The sequence below is a fragment of the Centrocercus urophasianus genome, unplaced genomic scaffold (genome assembly GCF_019232065.1).
Source record: "Centrocercus urophasianus isolate 14NV4802_14NV808 unplaced genomic scaffold, USGS_Curo_1.0 seq_20, whole genome shotgun sequence".
In the NCBI taxonomy this organism is placed as follows: Eukaryota; Metazoa; Chordata; class Aves; order Galliformes; family Phasianidae; genus Centrocercus; species Centrocercus urophasianus.
In genome coordinates, this window is record NW_024884756.1 from 17,512,021 (window position 1) to 17,522,675 (window position 10,655).

At 41.4% G+C, this 10,655-nt stretch overlaps 1 protein-coding gene across 3 annotated transcripts in view; it reads right to left on the bottom strand.

Moving 5' to 3' along the window:
* Positions 1-10,651, bottom strand: part of METAP1D (methionyl aminopeptidase type 1D, mitochondrial) — a 44,561-nt gene extending 33,910 nt beyond the window's left edge. For 2 of the 3 annotated variants that reach the window (XM_042822684.1, XM_042822683.1), the window contains exon 1: positions 10,593-10,651. In XM_042822684.1, the coding sequence (XP_042678618.1) occupies positions 10,593-10,632 (40 nt within the window). In that variant the 5' untranslated portion in view covers positions 10,633-10,651. Of the gene's footprint in view, positions 1-8,380; positions 8,474-10,592 lie in introns of those variants that run through there. The other variant, XM_042822682.1, reaches the window with a different exon arrangement.
* Positions 10,652-10,655: the final 4 nt, after the last annotated feature.

Sequence of the window (10,655 nt, forward strand, 5' to 3'; positions counted from 1 at the left end):
GTTATGACTGTGTCACAGTCCCCTACACAGGGAGAGGAAGGTCACGGCCACTCAGAAGCATAAGAAGGGCAGAAGGAACATTTGGTACAATAGGAGAAGGGGCAAGACACTGGAACTCAGCAAACAAAAGCCGGTCATACAGATAGGGTGAGATATGATTGAAAGAGAAGAAATCCTTACCAGATAAGGACTCAAAGTTTTGAGATGCTCCTTTCAAGAAAATCTTCCAAATGTTTTTGTTCACTGTGAAACACAGAAGATGAGTGGTATGACTTCACAGAATCACAGAATCACAGAATCACCCGGGTTGGAAGGGACCTCAAGGATCACGTAGTTCCAACCCCCCTGCCTAGCAGGGCCACCAAACACACACATTCAGATCAGGTTGCCCAGGACCCTGTCCAACCTGGCCTTAAACACATCCAAGGACGGGGCATCCACAACCTCCCTGGGCAGCCCGTTCCAGGGCCTAACCACTCTCCTTGTATAGAACTTCCCCCTAACATCCAACCTAAATCTTCCCTCCTTCAACTTGGATCCATTTCCCCTAGTCCTGCTGTTGTCAGCCCTTTTGAAGAGTTTACTCCCCTCGTGGGTGTAGGTTCCCTTCAGGTATTGATAGGCTGCAATGAGGTCACCCCGCAGCCTTCTCTTCTCCAGGCTGAACAAGCCCAACTCCCTCAGCCTGTCCTCATAGGGGAGGTGCTCCAGCCCCCTGATCATCTTAGTCGCCCTCCTCTGGACCCTTTCCAAAATCTCAATGTCTTTCTTGTACTGAGGGCTCCACACCTGGACACAGTACTCCAGATGGGGCCTCACAAGAGCCGAGTAGAGAGGGACGATCACCTCCCTGTCCCTGCTGACCACCCCTCTCCTGATGGAGCCCAGGATCCCATTTGCCTTTCGAGCTGCCAGAGCGCACTGCTGGCTCATGTTCAGTCTCTCGTCCATCAGGACCCCCAGGTCCTTCTCTGCCGAGCTGCTCTCAAGGACCACTCCTCCCAGCCTGTACGGGTGCCTGGGGTTCTTCCGGCCCAAATGCAAAACCTTGCACTTTGCCGTGTTGAACCTCATTAGGTTCACCCGAGCCCAGCCCTCCAGCCTGTGGAGGTCCCTCTGAACTACTGAACACAAAATATGAGTGACTTTTCTTAAATGGAAACTAGAGCTTGACTTCGTACAGCGCCTTCATACTTAGTGTGTTATAAACTGCTTTAAATACTAGCAAGCAAACAGCCATTATGCACTCAAGAGCTCATACATAATTATACTTAACATTTTTACAGAGCTTTTCATCTTCAAAGTGCTTTACAAACAACTCATTAACCTCAGCCAATGCACCTGCAAGGTAGATAAATACCTGTATTGTAGGTAGAGAGAAAACGAGCTCAGCAGCTCATCCAAGGAAGCGCCCCACCAAGCTGTTTGCTCCCACCACAGCCATCAGCCTGGGGACTACGAAGTCCCGCAGACACCAGGGTGAGGCACCATGCAAGAGCAAGCTGGCAAAGCCTCAGCCCCTCCTTACTCTACAAATTGCTGCACATTCACTGGAGTGTAAGGATCCTGGACTATGCCAACAACAGAAATGTGAAGTCTGTGGCCTCCAGGTACGGCCACGATGTAAGAGAACAACTTCAGCTTCAGTCCTCAGGTAATTCCTGATTATCCAAAACTTTGAATTAATGTTGGTAAGCAAGGCCAGTAACTTTCTCCCTTGCTGGAGATCGGAAAAAAAAATTCTTAATGTGATTATAGCTACACTTTCTGATGCATAAGAAGATCTGATGTGATTTTTTTTTTTTTTTTTTGCTCCTTTTTAAAATAAATGTCAGAAACAGCAGAAATGTTGAATCTTGACCAGAGAAGAAGCCTGAGAGATGTGAACTGTAATACAATACATGCACTGTGCTACAGCAGACCTTCTCTTCCCTTACCACGGGAACAGAATCACCGCATTTTTAGTAAAGACGTCTTTATCTCAGATGCTTGTGAGCCACTACATTTAATTAAATAAATCTGAGAATCCTTATCTGTTCTATCAGCATATTTGTGATGCCAGAGCTCTGTAAGTTCTCCAGTTACTGTAGTTCCTCCCAGGGTAAATAGCTCATGTTCAGAAAAAGAGAGTTCACAAAACTTACAACAGTAGAAAAAACTGTAGAAAAACTGTAGAAAAAACAAGTAGTTGAAAGCCAGGTTTCCACACACTTTCTTAGGATATCAGGAAAATAATTCTCTCTACAAATAATGGTGTATATATTGTTAGATAGGTAAGTCTGAGTAGCAAAAGATACATGAACAAGACAGAACTGCGTTTATCAGGAAGAATAATTAACATGTTCTGTCTGCTTGTCCAGTCAGCCTGGTCAAAAAGGCTGAAATAGGAAAAATATATATATATGAAGAGTCATTAAAAGTTGCTTTTTCCTATTTCGTTGTCCATCAGCATATATATGAAGAGTCATTAAAAGTTGCTTTTTAAAAGTTACATATATATATATATATATATATATATATAAATTCCACAAAAGAAAAAAGACAGCAAGGTCATAAAACTCAAAACAACGAGAGAATAAGTCTTGACAAATAAGAAGAAACTACAAGTTTCCCCCTCCTCCATACACTTGGAAGAATTTTAAGATTATAAATATTCATACGTATTTTAAAACAGGACAGTCACATGCTTGTATCTGTCTGCCAACATTGTGATTTAAAACAAACAAAAAACCCTAAAAAATAAAGAGAAATTTATATATCCTGATAAAAATAGAGGCATATAAGAGCAAGGGAAAAACAAAACATACGGGAAATGCAATTGAATTTAATTAGATTGACAACTAACACTCATTCTGTGGTCATAAAAAATTAAAAATAATTCAAAAAAAATTTCTAAATAAAGGATTTTCAACTGTTGTAAAACCATATGCAGTGTTTACAGAATGTAGCTCTTGTAACAGAATCAAACAGATTAAAGGGAAAATATGGCAGAACAAAATCAATATGCATTGTACTCTGCACTGAAAGCATAGACTATATAATAAGAAACCAACACATCAGCATAACACTAAAGCTGCAACATTTTTATTTTGTTTAATAACTTGTTGCTTTATTTCTGAATAGCAATCAAGAGATGCCAAAGTAACTTCTTCACTACCTGTACTCTTAGCTACTTCTGTTTCCATTCCATTTTAAAAAGAATCTCCTCTCCAGAAGACCTTGCTGGTGGGGAGGTACATTGTCCATCAGCATAAAGTGCAGCTATGCAAAAACAACAAAGAAAATGAAGGCAGGGAGCAGCATCTGAAGGCAGCTTTCTTTCAGAGCCCCTGGGAATCCTGGCACTGCAGGGCTTGGGTTTCTGAGCAGAGGGGAATCAGGTGCATCAGTTACAGCAGCTCGCCCAGGCCTGAATCCAGGTAGATAGCTTCTCTAAACTTGATGAAATATCAGCACCACCAGGTAACAGCAGTGGTCAGGGAAAAACTCAGAACTTGCAGCTAAAAACTGGAAAATTAAATTAAAACACTGAAATCAAATACTCCTTCTGCAGGATGTGTAACTGTAAGGCAGAGAGCACACAAAATATAGACCCCTCCTTATGTGAAAAAGGAAGAAAAAGTATATATGTAATATGAAACTTAGATCCAGCACACAGGTGTATCTACCTTAAATAGAAATACTTAGGGAAAAAAAAAAAACGCTGCAACAAAGCATACAGCTTGAAAAGATACAAAATCAAAAAGTAAAACAAACCAACAAAACCCACAATTGGACTATAACCTATCCCCCTCCCATTTGATTACATGCAGAAGTGTTCCAATTATATTTTAATGCTAATAAATATAACTAGACCAACAGCACTGGGGTGTGGTGTTCAGAAGCACTGCAAGCCACCAACCCAACCTGGTGTGCAGAGGAAGATGTACCAAAGTGCCTCACCAGATGTGAATTTCCAAGTGCTATCAAACTGTGCTGGTTTGGGAGTGGGTAAGAGGAAAGGAGGAATGAAAAAGAGGAAAAATTACACAATCCCAAAATGGCAATTGAGATAACTGTAACTTGGAGTCTTACAGGCAGTTTTAGCACAGAGGCCCTTTACAGACTGCATATACAACCAATATCTACTCTGAAATTATAGTTTGCAGCAGAACAGGAGAATTGTCTGTGAACACTGCTAGAAATTCCTACACTTTCACTTACATTTGCTCATGATTCACAACTGTCAAAACCAGAGCATTATATCTAGTATGTCCAAATACAACAGAAGGGAAAAACAGCTTAGATTTCTTGACACAGATCTCTGCTGTACTTTCAGCTGCGAATCCAAGACTAGAAGCAGCTGATCTATTTGAATTGAGCAGAAACCCAAACTTCAGAGTAAGAAATGAAATCACTGTGTCACTGTACTAAGGTGATTCAACTACTGAAACAGATTCGTTTTTTGTTGCAACATCAACCTTACCATCTCTATACATTGAAAGTCACGTGAGAAATAATGGGAAACATGTCAGAATGGAATAGTTCTGTTCCCCCTACAGATCTGGAAATCACTCATAACAGAATTTCAGAACTTTCTAGCTATCACGTCTTTTTTTGTACATCTTACAGTAATCTTCCCATCTACTTAAGGAAATCCAGTGCAAAACTAGGCTCCAAGGAATATATTATCTAAATCTAAAAAGCCACTTCATAGATGTCCATTTTTAAACGACGTGTTAACCCAGCAGCTTAGAAATAGTAAGTGTTAGCACAGGTTTCACACTCCATTTAATTCTCCTGATGTCACGCTCCTACAAGATGCTCTGCAAATTACTCCCTTGGAGTTACAGGTTCTCCATCCATCAACTGCTGTTAACAATTTCAGTCCCTTTTGTCTCCCGTAGCTACCTGTGCTGAGATCCGGGAGGCACAACCTGTTCCACTATGTGCTCAAGTGGCATCTCATCCTGTTGCTTTGGTAAGATGAGCTACATGCTCTAAAATACACTGCCATTCACAATGCCCACATCCAGAATACAGCAAGTTTCAGTTCTTTGTTCTTACTCTTCAAATGCTACAATTGCATTACACAAGTTCAGGGACCAGCCAAGATGTATCACACAGTATATACCACTTTCCCTTCAAGGACCATAGCCCACTTACAGAGCCGGGCACCAGCTTCACAAACCATCACACCAGGGCACCCAGCTGCCACAGGACAGAGCTAAAATAGAGGAAGAAAGGGGCTCCTTTCTGTCTAGGGAATGGTGACTTTTTTTTAAGAAAAGAGACTGCAAAACGGAAAAGGATACATGCAAAACATAACAGTTCAGTGTTGCCAGAAGCTGGGTTTACCCCACATTTTCTGATATCTGAAAATGGACCCTGGGGAGGTGGCCAAAGCTGCACAGCCTCCAGCACAGTGGCTGGCCTGCTGTGAGGTGTGCGAGGTGAGGACACCTGCTAAGGAGCCTCCTTCCTGGGAACACAGCCTTGGCTGATGTCAATGGGAGAGAATAAAGCTAATAGAGAAACAAACACCCCCCAGCTAGCAGTGATACATCCCGTTAGAACAAAGGCTCTGTGTGCTGCCAACAACACATTACCTCTCAGCTGACAGAAGACAACAATTACACACTTTATTGAAAGGGGAATATTTTTTTCTCTCATACCTCAAACCATGAAAGCGTATGCCTCCCCCAGAATTACTCACTGCTGCACTGTTGAAATGGGAATAATTCCCTGTCTGCCTGATGTTTCGCAAGACAGGGATGGAACTACCTCTGGATTGTTTGAAAATGTTAAAAGTGTGCTGCGATCAAATGGTTTGAACTTCCATTGTGCATCATTTGCAGCTGATAATGCTAATGCTAAATTCTGGAGACACGAGTCTGTCTACAAATTAATGGAAAATGTGAATTAATGTTTGCTTCCAGCTAATTGCCCAGCTCACATATTGCACAGTGCAGCCAAGCATCATTTGATCTTGAAAACTCTGACAAAAGTTTTCAATCACTTTTCCCAGCTGCCAAAAAACCTTCAGACTTATAGGACATACTCATTATCAGCCTGAGATACCAGGAAACGTTTCCCACAGGACTGTTATCTATATGTTATAAAGGTTTTTTTTTTTTTTTTTTTAATGCATTAAATGGCTTTAGAAACTTTTTAATTTTTTTTACAGGTGAGGACTGAATATTTTTAATTTCTGATTTGCACATTTCTAAGATTAACAATGATGAAGATACAGGTAAAAAGATGCTTTTAGTATTTGACTATCAACAGTGCTAGGAAATTCTAATGGTTTATTCTTGTCACGAGAATAAACCTTCTTGTCTTCTACATGCTGAGTTTATGATCACACTTAGCAAAGGGCAAGCAACATCTGAAAAAAATGGAATTCTCATTTCAAAGCACATTATCAAACAGATGGAAGCAGACTGGTTCCCTAGGGCATCTCTGAAACTGTACCCAGAGTGGGAAGAGCCCTCTACCCTTGCAGGTGGTAGAAACCACAGAGGTTTTGGACAGATATTCTCAGTAAAGTAACAGTTTTGATCTTGACTATGTTTCCAAAGCCAAAAAAAAAACAGGAAAGAGAGATGTGAAGATAATTCCAGCAGGTACTTCATTTATCTATTTAATTAAGCACCTCCCAGCTGCTGGCTCTATAACACATTTCTGTATGCTTGTATGCAGAGTTCACCATAAAAATGATACTTTGAAAGCTGCCTGCTTGCTTTACTACCTTAAATGTCAAAGCCATGTCTAATCACACAAAAATACTACATAAAATTATATATATATATATATATATATATATTCACACACACTTTATCTGAAAGACATAAAATAATTGCTACATATTGCCTCAGTGATTTACTGACATCTTTTTCTATTAGTCTAATCCCTACCAGGTCTGAGCTAATGTTTCTAACTTTGAAAATGCTTCAGAATAGTCTCATGAGCAACCTTGCTGGAGAAGATGTTTTTGTTCCTTTTATTTCTTTAAAATACTCTATTTTACCTAGACAGGCTGAAGGATAAACAACACTCAACAACACGTTACTACCAGACCTGCAAACAGACCTGATCTACGCACCCCAATAATACACTTTGTAATACAGAAAATATTGCTAATACATAAAGATCTCTAAAGAGACTGCACTTCTAGGCAAACTTGGAAGCATGAGGCTTTGAAGCCATAGTGCAACAGCCTTACTCCAGCTATGCCTCCCCCTCTCCCCTTTATTTTGGAAAAGATTTACAAACATGTATTAATCACATATTTCCTCTTCATTGTACTAAGGGATGGGAGAAAAGTAAAATTATCAGAAAGTGTCCTGAAAACAAACATTTTAATATGGCTTTCCATCTACAGAAAAATACAATCTCCAGTTCTGCACATTACAAACAGCCTAAAGACAACATCCACAGCTTTTCCACATGAGCAGGATTTAAAAGCTTACCTGCACCTGTTTAGGACACCTGTAAGATGCCCAGTTCTGTCAGAATGCAGACAAAGTAATGCAAATAAAGCAAATAGACTTACAGCCTGCACACACAGACCACATATCTAAGAGATACATCACACACCCTTCAGTCTACAGTAACTTCACTTCACATGTCTGGCAGTAATACGCATCACAGATGATTAATACTCATTCAGTGATAGAGATAGGGAAGCAATGTAAGAAATCAGTCATGGCAATATTTAACACAATAAGAGACTTGTTCAACAAGGCATGTCTTCTCATCAGTTATTTTCCTGTGGCTTCGAGTCCTGAAACTTCATTACAAGACAATAGGGGCTTCTAGTCTACCATAATTTACTTGCCTGAAATTAATAGATCAATAAAAGATTATTGTGCCTGAAATCACCTAAGTTGCATTTGGAGACATGCAGTTCTTTGATGCCTTCTTGATTTTATTACTAACAAACATCACAGACACAATTATTGTAATACCTGAAACTGTCACAATACATAATTAGAGCATTTACAATCTGGTAAAACACCATACAACCAGTACTATTTATAAGCACAAACTGTGAGAGGTTAGCATGCCATCACTGTGGCTGTTATAGCAGTTTCTTATTTATCTTTTTCAAAATGGTAAATACAATTAGCATTCCTATACATCACCTGCAAAATTCTTCAAAAATACTGTTCAAAAAAGAGTGGCATCTAAATCCAGAGCAAGGCCACTTGGACATGCAGGTTGGAGCCTACAGAAACCCAGAGGTTTGTGCAAGCCACCCACACACTTAGAAAGCTGCATACCTTCTCCTTGAGTTAACTGTATAACCAATGTATGTACAGATGTTACAGTTATGAACTGTACCAGAGAGTTGGGCTGTGCAGTTATTATACTCAAACAGAACAGATAGAATGCTTACCCATATCTTGGGCTCACTAAGAAACTCCAGAGGAGAGGATCTCCAGGAGAGATCCTTCCCCACTGGCAGTCAGCTCTTAAATGGGTCTAGGAGAGGTGCAGCCAGGCTCCACCCCTTCCTGCAGCACAGCTGAATTGCCTTCACCTGTGCTCCTCTGGCTGACTCAGTGCTCACCTCAGGTGATCAATCAGAGGTTCAGGCTGTGATTCAGCAGTTCCCATACAGTTGACAGTATTGCAATTCTGCCTCTAACAAGACAGGAAATATTCAAATAAATTCTCTGATACATCTAACAAAAAAATTACACCTTTTAACTGTTTGCAAGCATAATCATTCAACATCTTCAAACATAATGAATATACATTTTTATGACAGCCTAATTCCTTCCAATATAAGGAGAAAGTATTTAAGCAGCACACAATTTTTCAAGATCTCTGCTTTTCAAATGTGCTTATCTAGAAACAGTTCCATAATCATGAAAACTTTCATCATTCATAGAAATGTGACACCAGAAGTATAAAGAGATATCACATAAGAGGCTATCAAAAAGTAATTTTCTTTCAATTTAGGTGGAATAGATTCCCTTAGGTGGACTGAAATCTAATTAAAATTACTTCTGTCTTTCAGTATTTGCAAATTAAATTATACTGAACTGTCCAATTCAGGGAAAATTAGATTCAGTTTAATCAGCCTTGTCTGAACTATGACATTTTTGCTTTTTCAACTTCTGGAAATGTATTTCTATCAGGGGATCTGAATAAAGTTTGACATCCGAAGGGAGAGTATGAAGGCTTAACAAATTTAAATGGCTTGGGTATTTTAACTGAATGACAGACATGGGGTTTTTGGGCATGGAGGGGTGGAGGCAGCTGTACTGACCACACATGGCCACACAACACCCAAAACAAAGTGTGCAGATGAACCGCTTCTGAAGCAAGAAATCAAGAATGAAGCTGCATGCTAAATTTCACATCATTTGAGATTTAAAAATAAAAATAAAAAAAAAATAGCCAGTGTTGAATGGTACCATGCATTAAAAATGTGATTCAGTTTCCAAATAGCACATGCGTAAGCACAGAGAATTTGACTGGCATTTAAAGTAAAACAAATAGGAGACTCAGAAAGCCAGCGTTCAGCTGAAGCCCAGGTTCCAAGAATCTGAGTAAAATGGCATTTTCCTGTGGACACTAGCCTTCATCAAGGAAAAAACAACCAATGTGGCTCTTCTGCCCTGAATGATGAAGGATTAATTGTGAAGAAAAAGCCTTTATGTTTTCCAAAGGCTGCTCAAAACTCATTGGGCAGAATGGAAAACAAAAGCGCAGTAGAAGATCAGGATCAATACAGTGAAAAAAGGGCTGCTATGTCAGCTGCATAGCACTGCAGTGTTGTGTTGCAGTTTAATGTGCAAGTTAAAATTAACATGGAATTGCTCTACTCTCTATTACTATAATAATTATTCAAGACCTAAACAAAATGTGTATTTAATCATACAAGCCTTTCATTGAGATCACTGTGAGGTGCTTCTTCCTATACACACATTCAAGATTTTGCAACGGAAGCGAAAAAGAAGCATTCGTATTGTTCAAAGGGCTTAAGGCCTGATTTAGTTTAAGACAGCAAAACCCCGAGGGGAAGCGACGAGAGGTAAATCGCCTCACACCAGTGAGATAACGCATTTTCCGTCGAGCACTTGGTGCAGCAGTGCCGCGTGAGCACGGCCGTAGGGCAAACGAGCGATTCGCTTCTGCTGGGCGCGCGGTAGGAAAGGCGCCTTCAGCCGGAGCGCGGCGTGAGGAAAGGCGGGCGGGAAAGCACCTGCACGCACGTTAAAGTTCCGAGATTCAGCGGGTTGGTAGGATAAACACACAGTTCTGTCAGAAAACGTTTTTTCTTAGTTAAACGCTAAGATGATCACATAAAGCCTAGAGGGAAGCGCTCCTGCAGCCTGTGCGCACCCGGCGCGCTTCCACAAAGCGCGGCAGCGTTAGACGGGGCGCACCCGGAGCCCGCGCTCGGCTGTCCCCTCACACAGCGCCAGGCCCCGCGCCGCGGTGCTCCCAGCGATCTCGAGGGAGTCCCAACCTCCGCCGGTCCCCCAGTCCCGCAGCCCTCGGGCGCTGGGGCCGGCGGAGCCCGCTCTGCGGCCGCTCTCCCCACGCCAAGGAAACGAGGCTGCGTCTTCTCCCGCCCCGCGGCGGCGCGCACTCACCTCCGCCCCACAGCGCGTTGACAGCTCTGGGCGCCGCCATCTTGGCCACGCGGGGCGAGATCA